This window comes from Artemia franciscana, chromosome 12, assembly GCF_032884065.1.
Source record: "Artemia franciscana chromosome 12, ASM3288406v1, whole genome shotgun sequence".
NCBI classification, from domain to species: Eukaryota; Metazoa; Arthropoda; class Branchiopoda; order Anostraca; family Artemiidae; genus Artemia; species Artemia franciscana.
Genome location: NC_088874.1, coordinates 23,460,783 through 23,474,379, shown reverse-complemented (window position 1 = coordinate 23,474,379; position 13,597 = coordinate 23,460,783). Strand labels below are relative to the sequence as shown.

The window sequence follows — 13,597 nt, the reverse complement described above, 5'->3', positions numbered from 1 at the left end:
AACAGAAACAAGGAATAAATTCCCTCTAGAAAGTAACATGAAAACGTTATGGGAAGCTGCTCTGAGAATATTCTAGCATATATCGCCTTGAAGTACAAGTCCTTAGGGAGGAGAATAATTGATCTCTATATCTAATTTTCTAATTGATCGATATCTCTATATTATCTATATCTATATTATCTATATCTCTAATAGGTTTCTAGCTCTGTCTTTAATTCTCTAATTGATCTATATCTCTATATTATCTATATCTATATAACCATATCTGTATTATCTATATATGTATTACCTACATCTATATTGTCTATATCTCTAATTAGTTTCTATCTCTGTCTTTAATTCTTTAATTGATCTATATCTCTGTATTATCTAAATTTTTATAACTATATCTTTGTTATCTATATATGTATTATCTATATCTATATTGTCTATATCTCTAATTGGTTTCTATCTTTGTCTTTAATTCTCTATTTGATCTATTTCTCTATATTATCTATATCTATATAACTATATCTTTATTATCTATGTCTCTAATTGGTTTCTATCTCTGTCTTTAATTCTCTAATTGATCTATATCTCTGTATTATCTATATCTTTATAACTATATCTGTGTTATCTATATATGTATTATCTATATCTATTTTGTCTATATCTCTAATTGGTTTCTAACTTTGTCTTTAATTCTCTAATTAATCTATATCTATATATGCATATCTATATTTATTTTATCTATATCTCTAATTTATTCCTTTCTTTTTTATTTTCATATAGGCCTATACACGTATGCAGGGGTTTCTTTTGAACCCTATGTCTGGACCAAATAAAACCTTCTGAACCAAAATGACTTGTTTATTCTGACTTATTCCAATTTTCATCTATTTTACCTATTTCTGGGCTTTTGGTAACCCCTCCCCGCCCATTATAAATGCACGTGTTCGTGCTTGGGGTCATAATACACGTATCTGTGCTAAATGCTGTGCAGTGACAATTTTAACAGAATTGAAAAAAGTACTTTACCAGATAAAGTTAGGTGTTTATTGATAGTTAAAGATTTCAAATTTTCCAGACTGTGAAAAAAAAAAAAAAAAAAAAAAAAAAAAAAAAAAAAAAAAAAGGTAAGAGAGTAAGTCAGTCTTAAACCCAAACAGAAGTGTTCAGTATAATCTTTGTACTATAATCAAAATAAATAACCGAATTTTTCGCAACATGACATTCCGCATGTATATAAAATAGATGACTTTTTTCATATGGAAGAAATAATTAACTTTTGATTTTATGAGAAACTAGCATATCTTATTACAATCAAAAACTCTTTGGAAATACTGTTAAAGGGTATGCTTCATATTAATTGAAACCTTATATAGGCTATCCTTTATTTTATAAATATAACTTGACGATGTAATCATTTTGAGAATCAGGAATGTGTTCATGATTTTGATTCTGGAAGATACCTAGAAAGTAATAGTCCCGTCACTAATTATTATTAATTTATCGTATAAGCCGACACCACTGCCATTAACATTTACAAAAACCACGTCAATGAAAAAATGACCGAAAATTTAATTTAAAAAACGAATTTTTTTCTGCGAACAGTAAAGGGAACATTTAAAAGTGAAATAAGCTGCATTTATCAAGCAGTTCGTGGTAAGGGCCTGTAGTAAGGAGCGACCTGGCTCAATAGTTACCGAATAGTTACATCAAAAGAATCGCATTTTAATGCTGATTTTAAATATATGAGTTTCATCATGTTTAGTCAAAAATTGGAGGGCACCTACGCCCCCTCCCATGCTTATTTTTTCCCAAAGTCACCAGGTCGAAATTTTTAGATAGTCATTTTGTTCAGCATAGTTGAAAAACCCAATAACTATGTCTTTGGGGGCGACTTAATCCCCCACAGTCCCCGGGAGAGGGGTTGCAAGTTACAAACTTTGATCATTGTTTACATGACCAGTACAATTGTTTACAATAACCAGTAATGGTTATTGATAAATGTACAGACGTTTTCAGGGGGGCTTTTTCGTGGGGGGGGGGGGTCGGGGTAGGGGGTTACGTCGGAGGATCTTGCAATGGAGGAATTTATCCTGAGGGAAGAGAATTTCCATGAAGGAGGTGCAGGATTTTCTAGCATTATTCAGACAAAAAGAACAAGAGATAATAAATAAAAAAAAAGTTTTTTTCAACTGGAAGTAAGGAGCAGCATTAAAAACTAAGTACTTTTAGTAATTCCAGCTATTAAAAAGTAGGGTTGTGAGAAGGAGTCAAACTTTCGCGTAAAGAGCAAAGCGTCGGGGAGGGGACAACCGCTTTCATATACGGAAAAATTTCTATTCGTTTTAAGTTTTAATGTTCCTCTTTACTTTCAGTTGAAAAAACTTGTTTTTTATTTGTCTCATATAAAAACGAGCAGAAATTACTGTGAATTAATAAGTGAGACGTAAAACAAACAGAAGACGCTCTATCCTTCGAAAAGATAAAGTGTAATCAAGCTTCAAGGAATTTTTTCTAAATATTAGTATATTTTTAACAACCAATTTGGTTTTATTAGTCTAATCTTTAATAAACTTCACTCAAAGGTTTGGAAGATAGCCCAAAGTTATTAAATAATAATTTGTGTAGGCTAATTAGTATAGTTTTTAGGTAACATTGAATATGAATATATGTTCTATTCCCAAGATCCTAAACTTCGTGATAAAATCCCAAAATCTTTCGAGAAAATCATAGGAGTGGCCCTGATAAGACTTTTTTAAATTCTTAAAAAACGGAATTACTTAAATCAGGGTACAAAACGTTGAAAAAAACTGAATTCTGAATTGCGCTGAAATGCGGGTAATGAGAAGCATCAGATTGCTAGTTAAAAATAAAATACGCATTTAAAGATAAGACGGAATATTAGTTGCAGGACTTTAAAATTTTACTTTCATTTTTTGGTTTTGTCCTATATCTTTTTGAAGAAAAGTCTATTAATCTTCATTTTTCCTTATTTTTATTTATTTTCATCCTCCGCTGATGGCGGCCGCTGAATGTGTTGCCAGAATGTTTTTTCTATTATTTCTTTTTTTTTACTTTTTTGTTTTTTTATAGCTTAAATTGGCTTTTTGTTGTGTGTATTGTTTGGTTTTCATCATCATTTGAGAAAGTTTGAAATACTTTTTTTTAGGAACAATGTAACTGGTTTGACCTCAAAGCAAGACCTTCTGGTAATGGAAAACTTGTTTTATAAGCGTGAAATATCAGCTACATATGACCTAAAAGGCTCCGTTCGAAACCGAATGGTTCCAACTGCTGGTCGCAGTGCAGCAGAACTAGTGATGCTAGATGAGAACTTAATTCAAGGTATGTATTTGAACCGTGTTCTTGTATTATCACAATGGCTAGTGGAAAATCGTACCCATGGAGGTCGAAGTGCAGCACAAAAACCGGAGTTGAATTTTAGTATTTCAACAGTCCCCAAGGACACTAACTATACACCAGACATCCAACTCCAGGCTGCTTACTTTTGGGATGGGAGAGGAATCGAATCCCCTCTGTGGGAGAGCAGGATCTTACGAAATTAAATGTCTGGGCTATATTGTAGTTATACTACTTGTGGATTAATGCAATTTTTTTTCAAAATTCCCAAAAAACTGTTTTTTTTACCTGAAAATAAGGTGCGACATTAAAACTTAAAACGAACAGAAATTACTCCGTGTATGAAACGGGATGTTCCTTCTCAACTCCCCGCTCTTTACGCTAAAGTTTTTTACTGTTTAATAAAGTAGAATTGAGAGAAAGAGTCAAACTTTAACGTAAAGAGCGGGGCATTGAGAAGGGAACATCCCCTTTCATACACGGAGTAATTTCTGTTCGTTTTAAGTTTTAATGTCGCTCCTTACTTTCTGTTTAAAAAAAAAAAGTTTTTTTTTGTATTTAATCAACTTTAAAGCGCCAATTTTATGATCGACCAATTCAAGTGAAGATTTTAGGCAATTTTTTTGAAATGAGAAAGATGGAAATCCAATGAGAGAAGATGAAATGAGGTAGCCTGGAAATTCAATTTTTCTATCTGTATGATTACTGTGGTAAAATATACAAAAATACGGTATTAGTAGGCAATATTTCGAAGCATAGTATTGATACTACAGGCTTCTCAAACTGTTTTCTTGCCATTTCAAAGTTTTGCCTTTGTAATACAAGTTTGAAATTTAAATCAAGGAAGCATACTTCTCATTCATAAATATTGGCTGTGTTATCAACAAGTGTGGCTATCATGTGGCTTGGACATTAATCTGATGCTTTAACTTGTTACACTGGGCCAAATACTACATAGAACAGGAAACTCCTGGAAATAGTAATTCTTGGAATTTTGGGTGTACTGCCTTTAAATGATCTAAGAAGACCTTGGCCCAAATTCCTTTCTAGTTATTTTTCTGGCCTATCAAACACTAGAAATGACATCAATTTTGCGAAGGTGCACCGCGATACCCATTCTAGATGTCTCTTCTGTGGTTCCTTTTCAGTTTTGGAATTTTTGATTTTGCAATTTATTATATAGGAATGGAGGGTTTTAGAGCCTTCCCTGGGTGGTTGTGTGTATATATAGTTTATTTTGTAATTATTATTAAAACAAATAAATAAAAAAAACATATTAGCTGATGAGCACCAAAAAATTCGAGCATTTTTTAGTGTAAATTAGGATTTTCTTGGATTCTTTTTAGTTAGTTTGACTTTTTTCAGTTGCAAAATTGTTGCTTCTCAAATGTTGGGGGGGGGGGGGTAATCTTCTGTACTTTGTTTTTAGAACTTTGGTGTGGTAGAAATTCGTTAACATAGTTAACCGGTTGATATCTTTATTTAAATTTTAAAACTTTAAAGACGGTAATTGTGGTCAGTTTTCTTACAAATACTGTCGTTTTGATATTCTCTCTGAAAATTCTGCTTAATTTGCAATAATGAGTTGCTTGTCTTGGTATATCTAATATATAAAATAAATAGTAGATAAGTGACAAAGAAGTGACGGTGCTGGATCTGAATTCTTTTTATAATTTACACGATGAGAAAATTGTATAGAAATTAAAAACAAATTCTTGTATTTATTTGTTTTATTTTGCTAATGTGCTTGAAGTTGAAGACTGTGTCGAAGCAGATTTTTTTTCTTTATTTTTTTTCTTTTATTTTTTTTTTTTGCTAAGCCATCTTTTTTAGAAATCCTGTTTTTTGTGATGGCTATCCTATTTCTCTTGTTTGAAACTGTTTTTGTTTGAACGTGTAAATTTGAAGTCTTTTAAATCAGGTTAAATTCAATAATATTCTATGGTAGTACAATTCAAAAGTAGGGATTTCATTGCTCTTGCTTTTGAAGTCCTCATATTATGCTAATTTTGACGTGTGGTTGCTATTTCTAAACTAAAAAAGAGAAAATAAAAGCTTGTTATTTGTAACCAGAGTATTTTTGTGCAAATTCTTTTTTTTTCGCAGCAACCGGAAGTTCTTGGATATTGTCTATTGCATTAAAAACCATTTTAGTTTTCCTTCAAAAAATGTTCATCAAAATTATTATTTTAACTTAAAAAAAATATATTATTTCTTTGTGATTTTAAGGGTTATCTACTGTTATTATATTCAGTTGTTAGTTCATGCTCGACCTATTTAGCATCGGAGTCTAACTAATGATCAGATCTTTAGAATTTAAACATTCAAAAAGGGATCTAAAAACTTTTCCTGGATCCCCACTCCATATACTAGTGGTTTCAATTCACAAAAATTGTAATGGGGGGGGAGGAAATAAGGTTTAGTTTTCAAAATATTTTCGAGGGGTATTTTTTTCAGTGAAAACACCAAAAACTCCATTTTCATTAAATATATCAAGAAAGGTGTTTCTCATAATCTAGGGGGTGCGTGCCCCCTGTCAAAATTGACCCCACTGCCACTTGCGAGGGCTGTTTAAATTGACTCTATTTAAATTCCTGGGGAATTACACGAATGTTAATCATGGACTCTGAGATGGAAGGCTCGTGATCTACCTTGCAGGGTTTTTTTTCTAAAAAGCATTCTTAAATACTTATGAATGAAATGTCCTTGACAAGAAAATAACATTCTCTCCTTTTAAGGACGTTTTTTAGAACATTTTAGGGACATACATTTAGATGGAGATTAATAATCTGTTTAGCGTATTTTTCCCATCTGTCTGTGTTCTAAAACAGTTTTATCATTTTGTTCTTCTTCTTGAAGATTATTTTCAGATCTAATGACGAATTGGGTCTCCCCAAAAAACTCTATAATTTTCAGCTAGATTTGAGTCTAATATTTTTGGAACGCATGGAGGAATTATAGTCCAGAACAGGAATGAAAGATCTGAAGCCAAAATGACAATAATGGTAAAATCTGAAAGTAAGGAAACAATAATGGAATTTAACATTAAACCTTGAAGCTAAGGCTGAACTATATTGCCCTATCTTGTTCAGTAAAACAGCCCGAATAGGATCAAGAAATTTTTGAGGAAAAATTACGAAGTAGACAATTGCTTTTAAGCGTCAAGGGCGTGTTAGTGTTGAATTTTGCCGTCAATGTATTTTCACTCCAATCCAAATGAACGGATACTATAGACCGTTTATACAAGACTAGCGGTAATAGATTATTGCAAAGTCGCACAGGGACTTTTTTTTGGTGGGGGTCCTTGATATGTCGAAATTTAATTTCTATTGCCATGCCTTCAATCGTCCGTGTTCAATACGGAGATGGGAATTTCCTCCATATTCTCCCTTTATTTGGTGGAATTTGCAAAAAATAAGTACACGATGTAGGTTTTGAAGGATAATTGCCCCCCTCTTGTTGCAAAATTGGCAGTTTTTGACAGAAGCCAGTGTTTTCCAAAAATCAAAGCAATGTGTTTAAACATTTTGAATGGGTGGGACCCCCGTAATTGTCCATGATATTTTGTAAGTTAATTCTCAAATGTTTTTGTTTTACCTATGTTTCAATTAATTGTTTTGCCACTGAAGTAGCACTTTCTTCTCTGAAGCAACATATGATTTAGTTTCTGTATTTAATGTCTTGAGTATTTGGTACCTATATATCTTGTTGGTGACAACCTCATGTCAGCTATTATAGCGGATAAAACAAAATTGTAGTGTTTTCTGTTCTGAAGGCAAAGGTTCGTAGAGAATAAGTTTAACTAAGATGCCGACAAATAGACCTTATTAACGAAAAGTCAATTTATGTTTTAACTATTATGTTATTTATAGTTACGGTTGACAATCCGTTTTACATCCGGGCACACTCTTCTTCCGTCCTCAAAGTAGCACTTAGCCGTGATACACAGTTTCTTGCTTCTCATCTTATAATGGACTATTCTCTTTTGGTTGGTGTTGATGATAAAAATGATGAATTTGTCATCGGAATAATTGATTACATGAGGACATTTACTTGGGATAAAAAGTTAGAGACCTTTGTCAAGTCTTCAGGATTACTCGGTGGTCAAGGAAAACAGCCTACAATTGTGTCTCCTGACATCTACAGAAGCAGGTAATTATCTGTCTAGACACTTGCCGTGTTTTTTTAAGGGAAAGCTGTATAGAATTAGTGTGTATGTATCTCCCATCTTTTCTCGTTTCATGTCTCTACGATACCCCTCTTTTCTTTACATTTTTTTTTATAAGCTCAAGACATCGAACTTTAAATTCAATGCTTGTTTTTTAGGAATTCTTGATAATGAAAATATTCAAAATAATTTATCAACGGGAACAATTCTAAGAAAAAAAATCTGGAAGCTTCTTTAAGAAAGTTTTCCGTATTGTTAAGGAAGGAAATGATTAGCTACTATTATTTTCCTTTTATTTTTCATTTTCCTATTATTTCTCTTATTTTTAACCAATTATTATTTTTAATTCTGCTATTTTAATTTTTTGTTTGTGTTTTATTATTATCATACATACATATTTTTGTGATATGTCATTTATTTTACAGATTATTTATTTTGGTTTATTTATAATAGATCTGATTAAATAATGATTTAATAGGTAAGGAGTTATGCGGACTTCTGAGCGACCGCAAACCCTCATATGTTTTTTTCTCCAATGGAAAATGTTATTTTTTAAATTTATTTGTGAATTTTAAAAATTACAATTTGACCTTGAACTTAAAACATCACAATTTCCGAAACCTTTGGCATATCAGCATTTTTAGTGGAGTTGTAAGGTTTTTAATGATATAAAAACAATAAAATCCTAAATAACACGCTCTTTATTGCCTAATGTTGTAGCCTACTATTTGAACTACTATTACTACTATTTGATAACTACTATTTGAAAGAAAACTATTTCTTGCAAAATGTCACCATTGGCTCTTAAAAAGTAGAATAGAAAATATTTATTCACTAGAATACGTTAAATCAGACATGAGCATGTCCGAGATTACAAAATAATTAAATGATGCAAGGTCCAGCAAAAAGCTGAAGCAATTAAAATCCAAATAAAGTCTTTTGAATTCAGGTTTTTTAGTGGTTTTGGAATGTCTAGCAGTAAAACCCTTAGTTCAAAAGACTAAAATATCTCACTAAGGTATTATATTATATTTCTGCTACCGAAATGAAAATCTATTGTAGCAGAAATCTACTGGTATTGTTTCTAGTAAGTTTAATATTTTATTTAGTTGCCAAGTCGTCTTGACAGGGAGATATAATGGGACCGGTAAATTGTATTGTAGCAGAAATCTATTGTTATTTTTTTTATTAAGTTCAATATTTTATTTAGTTGCCAAGTTATTATAATGTGAGTGGTAAATTCAGGTTGAAGGCTTTTCATTCTTAAGTTCATTGTAAGTTTATCCTGTCTTATTTCTAAGAAAGTGAGAAGAAGCTGGTTTAGACCATCGTCATGAGTACTAAAGGAAGAACCAATCTTAATTTTCCGAGACTTTATTTCAATATTCTCAGTTTTAGATGCCTGGTATTTGGTAAGCCACTTATGTTTGAGTGGTCAAGTGTATTCAAGTGAGGTTTGAATATAAGAACAATAAATAGTTTCTAAGCTACTCATTGGGATACTAAATCTTTAAGTTGAGAAAGGATTTTGCAAAAAGAGGCCAGATTCTAATAATTTTAGACAAGTAAGAATTAAACCTAAGGACACTCTCAAACCACCGAAGAGTCGTCAGTCTTCAGTCTCCTGAAGAGTCGCCAGTCTTCAGTCTTCTGAAGAGTCATCCGTCTATAGTCAGTTGCATTGGTTTTATCAGAAGAAACTGACACGTGGGGGTACTTTTTCTAATTTTCAAAGTATAATTTACTTTATCATTTTTGGATTTACAGGTTTTAAGTAAGGAATCAATACTAAACTCTTTTATAAGGGCACAATATATCAAAATTGATAGCTAACTTGTCTTAATACTTAAAATGTTTCTGGTAATTATTCATAACACCGTTGCAAATTATAAAAAGAATAAAGTACATGAAAGACTAAAGGGAAGGAAAGGGGGGCATTTTGATCCTGTGTGTGTCAGAAAAGACTAAGGGTATTAAGGTGAAACTCCAGGATGTGCTTAGGGAGATGTTAAGCTAAACCAAAAGACATTACGTGCATCTAGGTTATCAAAAGGGTGCACCTGCAATATATCAGGAACGGCTAAATGTAGGAAATTGAAATTTTCAGTAGAATTATTGCTACTACTAGGAGAGACTGGTCAATGATCGGCACAAGCCATGTTTGGCCAAAGCTAATAATCTCAAATTGAGATTCTTAATATTAAAACCTATGGAGACTTCTGGTGGATTACTGAAGCTCTGACAAATTATGATTATGATTATGATTATTAGGAGGGGTGGACCCACTTCAGTGAGTCGGGGCTCAGGCCTTCAAGGCCCACTACCTCTACACCCCAGAAACTAAGCTCTATTTATGGTTGGATGGGGGACTAAAGACGAGTTCGGCCTTCCCACCCTTACCATATATCTTGCCAGCTGTCGGATTTCTCCTTCCCTTACCATGTCCTCAAGCTTAACAGTAATATTATGAAATATCTCAAGCCGGTGTCTAATCCTAGCTGGACATTCTTCTATCAGATGCCTCCTTGTTCCGCAGTGGCAACTCGCATTTTTTGCATAATGGGGATTCACCCCTCCCAATTCAGAAAAAATATTTCCCAAAATTTCAAATTCCTGTTATGGCTTTTATAACCATTCTTGTCTCGGAGCTTTTCAGTCGTAGAAAATGTTTAGTCAGGGTGGGGTTGAACTTCGGAAGTAATTCTTTCGTTTCGTTACATCTCACCTTTCTATGCCAATTTTGTTCCGCTCTCTCATTGCTCCAACCCCTCAGTGTTGACTTCCGGCAACTCTGAGAAATTGGGATGAAAGGTTCTGGACCATAATATCTCAGTGATGTCCCAGCCTTAGCTGCTTCATCTAACATCTCATTACCCTTTATTTCAGAGTGCCCTGGACCCAAACCAGGGTAGTTTCGTTTCCTTTAGATGCCAAGCTATTCATGGCTTCGTAGCAATCCAATTCTTTATTTTACCAGCTCTTTAAATTCTCTTTAAGATATATATATATATATATATATATATATATATATATATATATATATATATATACATATATATATATATATATACATATATATATATATATATACATATATACATATATATATATATATATATACCTGTACTTCCCATTTCCAACAGTCTTCCAGCTCCCCGTTCTATCCCGAACGTTTCAGCCTGAAAAACTGTAGCAAATTTTCCCAGGTTATAACTGATTATCTCCTTGTCCATATCAGGAGTATTCTGATATACTACTACTCCTGTCCCTGATTATCCATTAAGCCGCGAATCATCTGTGTAACATACTATCGCATTACTCTGGTAACGCGACAGTTTTATCTCCTTTTCCACTTCTTTTCTGTCCTTCATGACAATTTGTTTTGCCTCTTCCATTTTATTCTTGGGATAGCATTATCTTTAGACATATGCAGCTCCTTGCACTGAAGTAATGAGCTACTGATGTCAACATGGTCTTTACTTTACCTGTTTAGTACCTGCTGTCTTTGGGTCCATTGACCGTTTATCTGTAGTCTAACAGAACTTTTCACTGTTTTATTTTTCACCTTTTTTTCTTGAATTAAATTTACCAGGAAAAAAAATGGAATTTTAGTTTACATACGGATCTGACAGGATTAAACAACGCCAGTATTAATCAAGTACTGGGTTTTGAGCTTATCTTCAACCTTAAAATACGCTGTTTACTCAGCTTTCATAAGCATAGCCCACGTTCGGACACCTGGTTTCGGCATGCTGAACTTATCCCCGAAATTGTGGCCGAACGTCGGAATTTGCCCTCTCGTGGGATGAAAATGCTAGCAACAGACCGGTGAAGATGGAAAGTCTTGGAAGATGCCAAAAGACAGACAACTAATATGAGAACACAAAGTGAGTTTACGGCCAATCTATTATTCACAATTAGGTGTAGGTATTAAAAAAAAAACTGAACAAAATTCAAGGTTTGCTCACCATAAAACAAGATGCAATCTGATATTTTTGGTAAAATTACTAAAAAAGGCCAGCCGTTTTAAAAAACATGCACTGCCATCTGTCAGAGGTTTACCAATATAATAGGTTCATATTTTCTACCATCCTTTCTGGAGCATAATAGGTTATATCCTATCGACTCTGGGGGCTTTATAAGGATGAAAAGCATCCACACATTAATATATTGGTATCGAAGAGAGAAGCCTCACTTTGGGCTATGTCCCCCGTACAAGACCAGGGGCGTTTTCATACTCAAACCAGGGAAAGAGGAATACTCAAACCCCCGGTCTTATAGAACGATTACGTTGACTTCCTTTCGATTGAAAGTGAAGAAACGATCCATCCATTGTTTTCTGATAAGTAATCGGGAAACAAAGAACACAATATCCGAAAAGCAAATGTGATTTAAGATAGATGTGATTTACAGCTTCCCTAACTCAATGTCAACAAAATGTGGGAAAGAACTGGGGCTTAGCTCCCAATAAAATCATGTATTTAAAGACGGTTATTAGATCGATTTTGTCATATGGAATAGTGCTTTGGACCAATTCAACTCGAATCGCGAACCACACAACCTTCTTAATAAGGGTGCAAAGGTTTAACATGCCTATGGATTGCATCAGCATATCATGGAACTGCTAAGGCTTATATGGAGCTGATCTTAGGACTTCTACCCGTAGCAAATTTCATTCCGTATTTTCTAGGGGGAATTTTTCTCCTCTATAATATATTATATATATATATATATATATATATATATATATATATATATATATATATATATATATATATATATATATATATATATATATATATATATATATATATATATATATATATATATATATATATATATTTATATATCTTAAAGAGAATTTAAGCAAATTTTCTAGAGGAAGAAGCAGTGAAAGGTTCTGTTAGACTACAGATAAACGGCCAATGGACCCAAAGACAGCAGGTAATAAACAGGTAAAGTAAAGACCATGTTGACATCAGTAGCTCATTACTTCAGTACAAGGAGCTGCATATGTCTAAAGCTAATGCTATCCCAAGAATAAAATGGAAGAGGCAAAACAAATTGTCATAAAGGACAGAAAAGAAGTGGAAAAGGAGATAAAACTGTCGCGTTACCAGAGTAATGCGATAATATGTTACAAAGATGATTCGCGGCTTAATGGATAATCAGGGACAGGAGTAGTAGTATATCAGAATACTCCTGATATGGACAAGGAGATAATCAGTTATAACCTGGGAAAATTTGCTACACTTTTTCAGGCTGAAACGTTCGGGATAGAACGGGGAGCTGGAAGACTGTTGGAAATGGGAAGTACAGAAAAAGATATATATATATATATATATATAATATATTATAGAGGAGAAAAATTCCCCCTAGAAAATACGGAATGAAATTTGCTACGGGTAGAAGTCCTAAGATCAGCTCCATGTAAGCCCTAGCAGTTCCATGATATGCTGATGCAATCCATAGGCATGTTAAACCTTTGCACCCTTATTAAGAAGGTTGTGTGGTTCGCGATTAGAGTTGAATTGGTCCAAAGCACTATTCCATATGACAAAATCGATCTAATAACCGTCTTTAAATACATGATTTTATTGGGAGTTAAGCCCCAGTTCTTTCCCACATTTTGTTGACATTGAATTAGGGAAGCTGTAGCTTTCCTTGCCCTTTCAAGACAATGAACTTTCCACTTCATTTGTTGGTCGATTATTATCCATAGGTATTTCACCTGCTTTTTCAGGGATAATGTGTGATCATATATTTTTAGAGCAAAGGGACCTTGTCATTTCCTCTTTTTGTGAATACTACTACTTCACTCTTTTCAGGTGCAAAGTGTAGTTTATGATTTTGTGACCATATTTGGATTTTTTCCAGCATGTGCTGTCCCAATTCAAACAGTGTCCTTATACATTTTCCTCTCAGTAATGACACTTGGTCGCCCGCATATGCCTGGCAATATCTGGATTGCTGCTAGTATAAATTCAGCAGGCGGTTCATGACTAGGCTCCACATGTATGGGGAGATTAACCCCCCCCCCCCTTCGGGCATTCTATCTGAACAGTCTTCGATTTTTTTCAT

At 33.4% G+C, this 13,597-nt stretch overlaps 2 protein-coding genes across 14 annotated transcripts in view; one reads left to right on the top strand and one right to left on the bottom strand.

Moving 5' to 3' along the window:
- Nucleotides 1-13,597, bottom strand: part of LOC136033883 (uncharacterized) — a 611,411-nt gene that overhangs the window by 211,603 nt on the left and 386,211 nt on the right. The window lies entirely within an intron of this gene.
- The window catches only part of LOC136033882 (1-phosphatidylinositol 3-phosphate 5-kinase-like), a 123,926-nt gene that overhangs the window by 102,553 nt on the left and 7,776 nt on the right, over nucleotides 1-13,597 (top strand). For both annotated transcript variants that reach the window (XM_065714855.1, XM_065714854.1), the window contains exons 21-22: nucleotides 3,158-3,333; nucleotides 7,221-7,500. In XM_065714855.1, the coding sequence (XP_065570927.1) occupies nucleotides 3,158-3,333; nucleotides 7,221-7,500 (456 nt within the window). The remainder of the gene's footprint in view (nucleotides 1-3,157; nucleotides 3,334-7,220; nucleotides 7,501-13,597) is intronic.